This window comes from Oncorhynchus mykiss, chromosome 24 (genome assembly GCF_057628025.1).
Source record: "Oncorhynchus mykiss isolate SJ-2025 chromosome 24, ASM5762802v1, whole genome shotgun sequence".
Lineage (NCBI taxonomy): Eukaryota > Metazoa > Chordata > Actinopteri > Salmoniformes > Salmonidae > Oncorhynchus > Oncorhynchus mykiss.
Window position 1 is genome coordinate 10299562 of NC_143045.1, and position 14464 is coordinate 10314025.

Consider the following 14464-nt stretch of genomic DNA (forward strand, 5'->3'; position numbering starts at 1 on the left):
AAGGTAACAAAATGTGGATAAAGTCAAGGGGTCTGAATACTTTCCGAATGCCCTGTACAACGCCAGTCAAATTTATTTAGAATTCATGTTCTACATTAACAGTTTTCATACATCAACATGCTCAAATTTCAGCTAGAACTCAAGTCCATGGGTCTGCAGGGATGTCCCCTTAATAAATGAACAAGTTCTACGGAGCTCACTAATCCAGTGAGGAAAACTAGAAGTTCAAATCAAGTCAAATGTATTGGTCACATGCACAGAATAGGACAGATGTAGACTTTACAGTGAATTGCTTACTTACGAGCCCATTTCCAACAATGTAGACTTAAAAAAGTAAGACAAATGTTTGCTAAATAGAAAGGAAATAGTTACAGAATAAAAACAATAATGAGGCCATATATAGTAAAACTATATAGAAGTTCGCTTACAATATATCAATAGATTTCTAATGACACACAAACACTATGATGACAGACACTCAATCCTCTATCCCAAGGAAATTCCAATTCCACCTATTGACATGGAGCCACATTGACAAAGTCCGTCGATGACGGAACAAGTTACAGCTCAACACTGACCCTTTAACCTATTAATCACCATGGAGCATGCGGCACACACATACAAACACACACACTCCCTCTCCCTCTCTCTCCCTCTCTCTCCCTATCTCTCTCTCTCTCTCTCTCTCTCTCTCTCTCTCTCTCACTCACTCACTCACTCACTCACTCACTCACTCACTCACTCACTCACTCACTCACTCACTCACTCACTCACTCACTCACTCACTCACTCACTCACTCACTCACTCACTCACTCACTCACTCACTCACTCACACACACACAACTCGGGGCTCCCGAGTGGTGCACCGGTCTAATGCTTAGTGCTGTATCACCACCGGCCGTGTTTGGGAGCCCCATAGGGCGGCGCACAATTGTCCCAGCGTCGTCTGGGTTAGGGTTTGGCCGTGTTAGGCCATCATTGTAAATAAGAATTTGTTCTTAACTGACTTGCCTAGTTAAATAAAGGTTCAACAAAATAAATAAATAAAAATATAGAAACACTGTGTCCCATCGGAAATTACAACATGCTCTATGACACTGGGGTTTATGGCCCTGGACCTGATGTCCTCTCTCTGTGTCTTATCTGTGATCTCAATCAAGCCAGCAAACGCTGTCCAACCCCCACACAGGCTCCAATGCAACAGTCAACACACAAGAGAAGGAGTCATAATTGATAGCAGAATGTTATTAGGCTGATTGCATTCAACTTACTGTCTTCTCTTTGACTGGGTTCCCAAAGGTCTACCAGATCTATATAACTTGTACATAAAAAATGAAGAAAGAGATACATATACATGCTGTAGGTCTCCACAAATCAAACAATGGAGCCAACCAATAGCGATAACCCAGTATTTAACTGTCACTTTTGACCTCTTTAGAATCTTGTTATATACGAGCATGTTTCTTTTTGCTTATTCTCATTGCTGAATCGGGGACAAATCTCATGTGTCCCTCATTTGGTAACCCTAATCCCTCCAACAATGTATAATCCATTCTCTTCTTAGTGAACAATGTTGTGAATAAATGAACAAGATAACTTGAGGCTAGCAGATGTTCCTCCTTGGTGAAAGGTCTTTGGTAGCATCAAGATGTTAATGCATCCTCAGGGTGCTCCTGTCACCTCTCTCTCCCCTGCTGTCTGGCCCATCTCCCTGGTTCTGGCCCTTTCATGTCTCATGATAATGCCACAGGAGATAGCAGCTCAGATAGTCCAGCAAGGCCAGGCAAGAATGGCCATTGTCCTGGAGGCCAAATGTTCTGGGAAATCATGGAGCACATGGTGGTTGTATTGTGTGTGAAAGTTTTACCATCGCACAAGGTGATTGAGTTGATTGTGGCATTGAGCACAGCCAGAGTGGAGATTGTAATTACTCGCCTGAAAATGAAATCATATCACAATTAGAATAGATAGCCATTTAGAAAGACACAAAATAGGGTCGAGAACATTTGATTATCCATGATAATGCACACACAGACAAGTGTGTGTGCATGCGAGTGTGTGTGTGCGCATACACTAGTGTGGGAGTGTGTGTCCACAGAGTTTCACTTTGCTGACTCCCCCTGAATGCACTCTGCAGGTGACCATTGTACCCGGCTCCTCCCTGTGAGACGGTGTGGGGGTGAGGTCCACCTCCACGGAGGCACACAACCTCTCACACCTCTCCCCCCTCTCCCCCCTCCAGCCCTATAAAAAAAGAGAGCTGGCCCTCCTGTTCCCCAGTCTCATAACGACCAATCACCCACCAGGTAAGAGAACAACTGGGAGAGCTAAGGGCTGGGGCTAGAGGTCAAGGACTTGGTCTGCATACGCAGAGGACGACTGAGGAACTAGCAGAGAGAAAGGCAGACTAGAACTTTCCTGCTAACTTTTTTGGGATCTTATTTTGAACGCTTATTACCACTTTGATATGAACTGTTGCAAATACATTGGGCAGCAGTTATCACTTTAGCAATACTTCTTCCAGACAGTTTACGATAATTTACTAGAGAGATGCAAGGGAACAATGGAGAAATAATTGTATTAAATGTCCTAGAAAAATAGATAAGCTAATTTTCTTCCTATGGGAATTAGGTGGAAGGAGTTGAGGGTTAATCTCGTTGAAGGAACAGTATAACTCTATCCAGCTCTGTGTAATCTGACCAGATTAGAGGTCCTTTCAATAGGCTGACATATGGCAAAGCGTCAACTGATTTAGGGCAGCCTGGAGTTGCGTGCCTTTGGGGGTTTGCTCCTTGTGCTTCTCCAAGTTAATTATTGTCTAGTTTGCTTTTGGTGACATTTAAAGTTTGATTTAGAGTGTTTTGCAATTAGTGATTTGTTACACTGTTCAAGTATTGTTCAACTCTAAATCTATTCTTAACCATTCAATGTTGACTTCCCATGGTTTACATGTTTAATTGTGACTATTTGAATTCTTGTCTTGCTCATTGTTCATCATCTGTTCTCTTTTCCCCCCTCAGACCACCATCATGCAATTCCTGGCTCTTGCACTCACCATCCTGCTGGCCGCAGGTTAGTATCCCATGCTCTGGTATATTGAAAAATTCTAAATTGAATCTTACTCAATTCCATTAAAGTGCTGGGCGATTCACCACTGTTGCCCAACCAATGTCTGACCCTCTCCCCTCTCTCTCCTCTCCCAGCTACCCAGGCTGTACCCATGCAGGCTGATGCTCCCTCTCAGCTGGAGCATGTGAAGGTAGCCATGATGGAGTACATGGCTCAGGTGAAGGAGACTGCACAGAGGTCCATCGACCATCTGGATGACACAGAGTACAAAGAGTACAAGTAAGAACATGTTGCATTTCATCTTCTCTATCTTCAATGGTGCCCAACCTCCACATATAAATAAAACAATCTCTCTCTCTCTCTCTCCCTCCTCTTCTTGGTGTTCCTCTCAGGGTGCAGCTGTCCCAGAGCCTTGACAACCTCCAGCAGTATGCCCAGACCGCCTCCGAGTCCCTGGCCCCCTACAGCGAGGCCATCGGCGTTCAGTTGACTGAAGCCACCGCCGCCGTGCGCGCTGAGGTCATGAAGGACGTGGAGGAGCTGCGCTCCCAGCTGGAGCCCAAGCGAGCCGAGCTCAAGGAAGTCCTGGACAAGCACATAGACGAGTACCGCAAGAGGCTGGAGCCCCTGATCAAGGACATCGTCGAGCAGCGCCGCACCGAGCTGGAGGCCTTCAGGGTTAAGATAGAGCCCGTTGTGGAGGAGATGCGTGCCAAGGTGTCCGCCAACGTGGAGGAGACCAAGGCCAAGCTCATGCCCATCGTGGAGACCGTCCGTGCCAAGCTGACCGAGCGTCTGGAGGAGCTGAGGACCCTGGCCTCCCCCTACGCTGAGGAGTACAAGGAGCAGATGGTCAAGGCTGTTGGAGAGGTGCGCGAGAAGGTGGTGCCCCTGACCACCGACTTCAAGGGCCAGTTGGGCCCCGCCGCCGAGCAGGCCAAGGAAAAGCTCATGGCTTTGTACGAGACCATCAGCCAGGCCATGAAGGCATAAACACGCCCTCAACCGGACCCCTCCCTCTCTCCCTCCCTTCTCACTCACACTGACTCACGCACCATACGTACCAAGTGAATGCCAAACTGATGCACTTCCTCTGCAGCGACATGGCAGACTCTTACTCTCTCTAACCACCACCACATGCGCTCAAGCACCTACAAGCGCAGACACTAACACACTATTGCATACATTCAGTTTTGAACTGTGTTCAGGGCCTGTGTGCACAACCCTAGGCTTGCACAATCTCGACTGTACTATGAACATCAAGTGTGAATATTCTTGTGTTGCTGCTTGTTCAAGATAGCTGTGTGCTTCGAAACAGCTCAATAAACACCATACTGTTTCATACTATTTTATTCTCTGAGTTTGCCTTCTTTGGATTGTATTGTTTAGAACAAGATTTTATTGATGGCCCTCACAACTAACGTGGCGCTTTGTGACAAAATAGCCATGTTGGGTTTATGTGTTCTACCAATATGTGCTCGATGACAGGATTTTGAACCACAAAATAATGTCGTTCTTCTTTAAAGTCTCCTCTCTCAACATGATCAAAATGTAACTTCATAAGCAATATACACTTATGACAATGAAACAAACACATGTCTCTTCCACGGATACCATGTCACTGTAACAGTGTTTATTCGCATTGGTTTAAAAGAATGGTTCATCTAAAAATGATAACTGATAAAAAAATAAAAAAAAAAGGAACTTAAAAAGCCAACTGAAAGCCTGTGACCATTCATGGGAGTTCAGTCTTACTGTTGGTGGCCATAGAGCGTTGGTGAACGGATTAATGAGGAAGAGGTGTCAGTGTATTGGTAGGCAGTGACCCGGTAGAATTTCATTAGAGATGGTGATGATGGGGAGCTAACACCGTTCCATCATCGAGTATGTGCACATAGACACACACACGTACACACACACACACGTACACACACACACACGCACACACACACACACACACACACACACACACACACACACACACACACACACACACACACACACACACGCACACAGTTTATACTTCTTGAGTTATAAGGTTGCTTAACAATCATGCCGTCTAGACGTAAGTTGGTTCTCTATAGAGTAGACTTCCAACCAATACCAACTTCTGTCCCTTCACATGTAACATCACTAGATATTAAGCAAGAGGGTAGTGATGGGTGAGGCCTTCAACGGCTCAGTTGGTAGAGCATGATGTTTGCAACGTCAGGATTGTGGGTACTGTTATCTGCACTAGCAGCGTTATGAAATCATATCTGCTGCTATCTACTGCTAAGTTGCAATAGTTTTGATAATAAACCTGTACTAACTGTACCATAAACTTGTATCGGCTGCTATTTGGTTTTGGTTTGTTTGTAATGTTTGTTCATTGTTTTTTGGTTTGTCTTTAATTATGTGAGTTGCTTTGGATAAAAGTGTCTTCTAAATGGTATATATTTTTCAGGACGCTGTCTTTCAAAGATAATTCGTAAAAATCCAAATAACTTCACAGATCTTCATTGTAAAAGGGTTTAAGCGCTGTTTCCCATGCTTGTTCAATGAACCATAAACAATTAATGAACATGCACCTGTGGAACGGTCGTTAAGAAATTAACAACTTACAGACGGTAGGCAATTAAGGTCACAGTTATGAAAACTTAGGACACTAAAGAGGCCATTCTACTGACTCTGAAAAACACCAAAAGAAAGATGCCCAGGGTCCCTGCTCATCTGCATGAATGTGCCTTAGGCATGCTGCAAGGAGGCATGAGGACTGCAGATGTGGCCAGGGCAATAAATTGCAATGTCCGTACTGTGAGACGCCTAAGACAGAGCTACAGGGAGACAGGACAGACATCTGATCGTCCTCGCAGTGGCAGACCATGTGTAACAACACCTGCACAGGATCGGTACATCCGAACATCACACCTGCGGGACAGGTACAGGATGGCAACAACAACTGCCCGAGTTACACCAGGAATGCACAATCCCTCCATCAGTGTTCAGACTGTCCGCAATAGGCTGAGAGGGCTTGTAGGCCTGTCGTAAGGCAGGTCCTCACCAGACATCACCGGCAACAACATCGCCTATGGGCACAAACCCACCGCCAGATTCTGACTGTTACTTTTGATTTTGACCCCCCCTTTGTTCAGGGACACATTATTCCATTTATGTTAGTCACACGTCTGTGGAACTTGTTCAGTTTATGTCTCAGTTGTTGAATCTTGTTATGTTCATACAAGTATTTACATATGTTAAGTTTGCTGAAAATAAACGCAGTTGACAGTAAGAGGACGTTTCTTTTTTTGCTGAGTTTGTGTGTGTGTGTGTGTGTATGTTTGTGTGTGCGTGTGTGTGTGTGTGTGTGTGTGTGTGTGTGTGTGTGTGTGTGTGTGTGTGTGTGTGTGTGTGTGTGTGTGTGTGTGTGTGTGTGTGTGTGTGTGTTTGTGTGTGTGTGTGTGTGTGCGTGTGTGTGTGATTATTACATGTCAGTGGCTTCATTACAGTGTGATGGATGAAGTGGGATCCAGGGTCCCTTGAGTGTCCAAGCCTGTATAAAGCCTGCTTGGTGTTCCAGTCCGCTGTCCCAGACCCAGTCAGTGGTACCCTCAACCACACAGACACTCTGCTTCTCCAAGGACAGCTAACGGTCTGAGACTAAATCGGGGAGCTTTGCTGTGGTCAAAGAGCTACTCTAAATTGGACAGCAGACTGGTCAGTGAACAGTGGAACAGCAGAGCAGTACAACCAACTGGGGGAAGTTGAAAATTGACAAATCTGAAGCGTTGCCCACCACTGGAGATTCTGACTGCAACACGAACAGTATGGATGGTACTGGAGATTCTGACTGTAACACGAACAGTATGGATGGTACTGGAGATTCTGACTGTAACACGAACAGTATGGATGGTACTGGAGATTCTGACTGTAACACGAACAGTATGGATGGTACTGGAGATTCTGACTGTAACACGAACAGTATGGATGGTACTGGAGATTCTGACTGTAACACGAACAGTATGGATGGTACTGGAGATTCTGACTGTAACACGAACAGTATGGATGGTACTGGAGATTCTGACTGTAACACGAACAGTATGGATGGTACTGGAGATTCTGACTGTAACACGAACAGTATGGATGGTACTGGAGATTCTGACTGTAACACGAACAGTATGGATGGTACTGGAGCTTCACTGCATTAGTTTGAATTCATGGTTCCTACCTATTTTCTTGTGAAATCCTGTTTTTCATGTGTTTTTTCCTCCTCTTCTCCACATTTCCTCTGTTGTCTCACAAGTGTGCCCTCACGCTGCCCTGCTGTGCAGAGGCTTTTTGGGGTCACCTGTGCCAAAGCCCCCCAGGTCACGGGGGTCACGGGGGTCACAGTTCAGCTGGAGATGCACATGCTGTGTCAACAGTTTGACCAGCTGGGCACAGAGATGATCGTCACCAAGGCTGGGAGGAGGAACATGTTGACGCATATGGACACAGACACACACACACATAAACACACACACACACACACACACACACACACACACACACACACACACACATTCACTCACTGTGGTTAAACTAATCACTGCGTTGCTGCTGTGTCCTGCATGGTCCTTGTAGGAGGATGATGTTCTCTACATTCCAGGTAAGTATCTCAGGGATGGACCCTGCAGCGGAGTATGTGCTGCTCATGGACTTCATCCCTGTGGATGACAAGAGCTCCAGGTGAGTTTTCTCCATAGAGTTACATAAAATGTGATTTATAGGATCTGTGGTTTTACCCACACTCTGCCAGCATAAGAGACATGCACTAGATAGATCTACACGTAACGGTGTTTGTGGGGAATCATCATACAGTATATTATGCTTATGATGTACTGTACAGTCATACTCTGGCAGCCTCTTCTTGATTGTACAACATAATATGTACCAGATAATGCACAAAATCTTAAACAGCGAGAATTCAGAATGCATTGAGTAGAACTTTCACCCTGGTGTAATATACCCTGGTGCACCCTGGTGCAACCTATGAATATAGTATCTTTGCTCTCCTGTATGTAGATATGTATTCCACAGCTCCTCGTGTCTGGTGGCAGGCAGGGCCGACGTGGCGCCCCCGGGGAGGATGGACTTCCACCCAGACTTCCCCGCCAGAGGCTTCCAGTGGATGAAACAGATGGTCTCCTTCGACACACTCAAACTGTCCAACGACCTACTGGATGACAATGACATGAGCGACAAGCACACACACATACGGTACACACGGACACAGACCAGTCCAGACCAGACACAGACACACACACACACACACATACCGACACAGACCAGTCCAGACCAGACACAGACGCACACACTGACCAGTCCAGACCAAACACAGACACACACACTGACCAGTCCAGACCAAACACAGACACACACATACATACCGACACAGACCAGTCCAGACCAGACACAGACACACACACACACACACATACCGACACAGACCAGTCCAGACCAGACACAGACACACACACTGACCAGTCCAAACCAGACACAGACACACACACACACATACCGACACAGACCAGTCCAGACCAGACACAGACACACACACTGACCAGTCCAGACCAAACACAGACACACACACACATACCGACACAGACCAGTCCAGACCAGAAACAGACACACACACACACATACTGTACACACGGACACAGACCAGTCCAGACCAGACACAGACACACACACTGACCAGTCCAGACCAGACACAGACACACACACTGACCAGTCCAGACCAGACACAGACACACACACTGACCAGTCCAGACCAGACACAGACACACACACTGACCAGTCCAGACCAAACACAGACACACACATACCGACACAGACCAGTCCAGACCAGACACAGACACACACTGACCAGTCCAGACCAAACACAGACACACACACACACACATACCGACACAGACCAGTCCAGACCAGACACAGACACACACACCGACCAGTCCAGACGCACACATACACACAAATCTTTACAAACAGTACTTGCTTAAGTTCTTTATACATTCTTTGTATTTCTGAGTCTTCGTTCCTGTGTGTGGATGTAATGTGCATTGTGTTTGTTTGTCACACACCTCAATGATCTTGAACTCCATGCAGTGATCACAATGTAGTGGTTATATCAAGAAAAGCCAAAGTTCAAAAAGCTGGGCCTAAAATAGTGTGTAAGAGATCATACAAAATATTTATCTGTGACTCTTGATGTGGATGATATTACAAATATTTGTTGGTCTCATGTGATTAATAAGGAGCATTCAGATGCTGCGCTTGATGAATTTATGAAATTGCTTCTTTCAATTATTGATAAACATGCACCTGTTAAGAAACTGTTAGAATTGTTAAGTCTCCATCAATTGATGAGGAATTGAAAAACTGTATGGTTGAAAGAGTTGGGGCAAAATGAGTGGCTAATAGGTCTGGCTTCACATCTGACTGGCTGATTTACTGCAAATTGAGAAATGATGTGACTAAACTCATCAAAAAGAAGAAGAAACTGTATTATGAAGCCAAGATCAATGATATAAAGATTATGGTATTTTTTTGTTGCTGAATACATTAAATGAAATTATGGGCAGAAAGACAAATTCAGGCCTCTCGAGTGGCGCAGTGGTCTAAGGCACTGCATCGCATTGCTAGCTGTGCCACTAGAGATTCTGGGTTCGAGTCCAGACTCTGTCGCAGCTGGCCGCGATCGGGAGACCCATGGTGCGGCGTACAATTGGCCCAGCGTCGTCCGGATTAGGGGAGGGTTTGGCCGGCAGGGATGTCCGTGTCCCATCGTGCTCTAGTGACTCCTGTGGCAGGCCAGGCGCAGTGCATGCTGACACGGTTTCCAAGTGTACAGTGTTTCCTCTGATACATTGGTTGGCTTCCGGGTTAAGTGGGCATTGTGTCAAGAAGCAGTGCGGCTTGGTTGGGTTGTGTTTCGGAGGAACTACCAAATTGGGGAGAAAAAGTGTGGGAGAGGTGGAAAAATAATTTATATCAATCAATAATGACAAACCTCCTATCTGTCATATATTTAATCTGAGCCTAGAGGAAAGTGTTTGTCCTCAGGCCTGGAGGGAAGCCAAAGTCATTCCTCAACCAAATAATGGTAAAGTGGTCTTTACTGGTTCTATCAGCTGGCTGCCAGCTCTTAGCAAACTGTAGGAAAAACTATGTTTGACCAAAGCTAATGATATTTCTATGTAAACAAATGAACAACAGACATTCAGCATGCTTACAGAGAAGGGCACTCACAAATGACTGGTCGCTGGTTGAAAGAAATTGATAATAAGAAGTTTTGTCGGAGCTGTACTGATTTCAGTGCAGCCTTTGAAATGTTGACCATAACGTTTGTGGTATGGCTTTACAACCTCTGCCATACCGTGGATTCAGAGCTATTTACCTAAAGAACACGGAGGGGTTTTCTTTCATGGAAGCTTCTCTAATGTGAAACATGTAAAGGGTTGAACATTTTTACCATTGACTTTCCGCTGGCATTCAACAAAGCCTTTGTGACCACGTATGCTGATGATTCAACCCTATACGTGTCAGCAACCACATCGAGTCAATTCACTGCAACCCTAAACAAAGAGTTGCAGTCAATTTAAAAATGGGTGGCCAGTAATAAACTGGTCTTGAATCAAATTGTATTGGTCACATACACATGGTTAGCTGATGGTCATGCGAGTGTAGCAAAATGCTTGTGCTTCTAGTTCTGACAATGCAGCAATATCTAACAAGTAATCTAACAATTTAACAACTACTACCTTATACACACAAATGTAAAGGGATGAATAAGAATATGTACATATAAATATATGGATGAGCGATGGCCGTGCGGCATAGGCAAGATGCAGTAGATGGTATAGAACAGTATATACAGTGCCTTGCGAAAGTATTCGGCCCCCTTGAACTTTGCGACCTTTTGCCACATTTCAGGCTTCAAACATAAAGATATAAAACTATATTTTTTTGTGAAGAATCAACAACAAGTGGGACACAATCATGAAGTGGAACGACATTTATTGGATATTTCAAACTTTTTTAACAAATCAAAAACTGAAAAATTGGGCGTGCAAAATTATTCAGCCCCTTTACTTTCAGTGCAGCAAACTCTCTCCAGAAGTTCAGTGAGGATCTCTGAATGATCCAATGTTGACCTAAATGACTTATGATGATAAATACAATCCACCTGTGTGTAATCAAGTCTCCGTATAAATGCACCTGCACTGTGATAGTCTCAGAGGTCCGTTATTAAAAGCGCAGAGAGCATCATGAAGAACAAGGAACACACCAGGCAGGTCCGAGATACTGTTGTGAAGAAGTTTAAAGCCGGATTTAGATACAAAAAGATTTCCCAAGCTTTAAACATCCCAAGGAGCACTGTGCAAGCGATAATATTGAAATGGAAGGAATCAAGTATCAAATCAAGTATCAGACCACTGCAAATCTACCAATACCTGGCCGTCCCTCTAAACTTTCAGCTCATACAAGGAGAAGACTGATCAGAGATGCAGCCAAGAGGCCCATGATCACTCTGGATGAACTGCAGAGATCTACAGCTGAGGTGGGAGACTCTGTCCATAGGACAACAATCAGTCGTATATTGCACAAATCTGGCCTTTATGGAAGAGTGGCAAGAAGAAAGCCATTTCTTAAAGATATCCATAAAAAGTGTTGTTTAAAGTTTGCCACAAGCCACCTCGGAGACACAACAAACATGTGTAAGAAGGTGCTCTGGTCAGATGAAACCAAAATTGAACTTTTTGGCAACAATGCAAAACGTTATGTTTGGCGTAAAAGCAACACAGCTGAACACACCATCCCCACTGTCAAACATGGTGGTGGCAGCATCATGGTTTGGGCCTGCTTTTCTTCAGCAGGGACAGGGAAGATGGTTAAAATTGATGGGAAGATGGATGGAGCCAAATACAGGACCATTCTGGAAGAAAACCTGATGGAGTCTGCAAAAGACCTGAGACTGGGACGGAGATTTGTCTTCCAACAAGACAATGATCCAAAACATAAAGCAAAATCTACAATGGAATGGTTCAAAAATAAACATATCCAGGTGTTAGAATGGCCAAGTCAAAGTCCAGACCTGAATTCAATCGAGAATCTGTGGAAAGAACTGAAAACTGCTGTTCACAAATGCTCTCCATCCAACATCACTGAGCTCGAGCTGTTTTGCAAGGAGGAATGGGAAAACATTTCAGTCTCTCGATGTGCAAAACTGATAGAGACATACCCCAAGCGACTTACAGCTGTAATCGCAGCAAAAGGTGGCGCTACAAAGTATTAACTTAAGGGGGCTGAATAATTTTGCACGCCCAATTTTTCAGTTTTTGATTTGTTAAAAAAGTTTGAAATATCCAATAAATGTTGTTCCACTTCATGATTGTGTCCCACTTGTTGTTGATTCTTCACAAAAAAATACAGTTTTATATCTTTATGTTTGAAGCCTGAAATGTGGCAAAAGGTTGCAAAGTTCAAGGGGGCCGAATACTTTCGCAAGGCACTGTACATATGAGATGAGTAACGTAGGATATGTGAACATTATTAAAGTGGCGTTATTTAAATTGACTAGTGATACCGTTATTAAGTTAATTTATTAAAATGGCCAGAGATTTAGTGATGGCTGTTTAACAGTCTGATGGCCTTGAGATAGAAGCTGTTATTCAGTCTCTTGGTCCCAGCTTTGATGCAACTGAACTGACCTAGCCTTCTGGATGATAGCAGGGTGAACAGGCAGTGGCTTGTGTTTGTTATCCTTGATGAGCTTTTAGGCCTTCCTGTGACATCGGGTGAGACCGCACTACCCTCTGGAGAGACTTACGGTTGAGGGCGGTGCAGTTGCTGTACCAGGCGGTGATACAGCCCGACTTCACCACGGTGGCTGTGTGGGTGGACCATATTAGTTTCTCCATGATGTGTAAGCCGAGGAACTTAAAACTTTCCACCTTCTCCACTACTGTCCCATCGATGTGGATGGGGGCGTGCTCCCTCTGCTGTTTCCTGAAGTCCACGATCATCTCCTTTGTTTTGTTGACGTTGTGTGAGAGGTTATTTTCCTGCCACCACACTCCGAGGACCCTCACCCCCTCCCTGTAGTCCGTCTCGTCGTTGTTGGTAATCAAGCCTACCACTGTAGTGTCGTCTGCACACTTGATGATTGAGTTGGAAGTGTGCATGGCCACACAGTCATGGGTGAACAGAGAGTACAGGAGAGGACTGAGAATGCACCCTTGTGGGGCCCCAGTGTTGAAGATCAGCGGGGTGGAGACGTTGTTTCCTACTGTCACCACCTGGGGGCGGCCTGTCAGAAAGTCCAGGACCCGCACAGGGCGGGGTCGAGACCCAGGGTCTTGAGCTTAATGATGAGTTTGGAGGGTACTATGGTGTTAAATGCTGAGCTGTAGTCAATGAACAGCATTCTTACATAGGCATTCCTCTTGTCCAGATGGGATAGGGCAGTGTGCAGTGTGATGGCGATTGCATCGTCTGTGGACCTATTGGGGCGGTAAGCAAATTGGAGTGAGTCTAGGGTGTCAGGTAGGGTGGAGGTGATATGATCCTTGACTAGCCTCTCAAAGCCCTTCATGATGACAGAAGTGAGTGCAACGGGGTGAAACTAAGAGCATTGTATTTGGTACAAATGATTCCCTAAGTTCTAGACCTAGATGAATCTGAATGGTGTGGCTGTTGAGCAAGTTGAGTAGACTAAATGATTTGGTTTTACCTTATATTGTCATGGTCAAAACATATAGATTCAAAGGTTGTAAAGATGGGGAGAGGTCTGTCCGTGATAAAGAGATGCTCTGCTTTTATCTTATCTTGATTATTGTCTAGTCATATCGTCAAGTGCCGCAAAGAAGGACCTAGTTAAGCTGCAGCTGGCCTTGAACAAGGAAGCACGTTTTGCTCTTCATTGTAATCAGAGGGCTAATATCAATACTATGCATGCCATGCATCGTAAGAGTTAAGGAAAGACTGATTGTATCGCTTCTAGTTTTTATAAGAAACAATGTATTGGAAATTCCAAACTGGTTTCATAGTCAACTTATATACAGCACTGACACACACACTTACCCCACCAGACATGCCACCAGGGGTCTTTTCACAGTCCCCAGGTCCAGAACAAATTGAAGGAAATGCACAGTATTATACAGAGTCATGAGTGCATAGATACTGAAGACCCCGTCTCAGTCTCCAGTATCTATGTTGCAATAGTCTATGTGCCGGTGGGCTAGGGTCAGTCTGTCCTATCTGGGGAAATTCTCCTGTCTTATCTGGTGTCCTGCGTGATCTTAAGCATGCTCCCTCCAATTCTCCCATTTCTCTCTCTCTCTCTCTCTCTCTCTCTCTCTCTCTCTCTCTCTC

At 44.9% G+C, this 14464-nt stretch overlaps 1 protein-coding gene and 1 pseudogene across 1 annotated transcript; both read left to right on the top strand.

Annotated features, from left to right (window-relative positions):
• The first annotated feature begins 2281 nt into the window (after window positions 1-2281).
• Window positions 2282-4399, top strand: apoa-i-2 (apolipoprotein A-I-2). The gene is given in 4 exon segments (NM_001124248.1): window positions 2282-2307; window positions 3022-3073; window positions 3205-3349; window positions 3463-4399. Coding segments are annotated over 3 exon segments (789 nt in total). The 5' UTR covers window positions 2282-2307; window positions 3022-3030; the 3' UTR covers window positions 4064-4399.
• Window positions 4400-6566: 2167 nt separating this feature from the next.
• On the top strand, window positions 6567-9199 carry LOC149972360 (T-box transcription factor TBX1-like; annotated as a pseudogene).
• Window positions 9200-14464: the final 5265 nt, after the last annotated feature.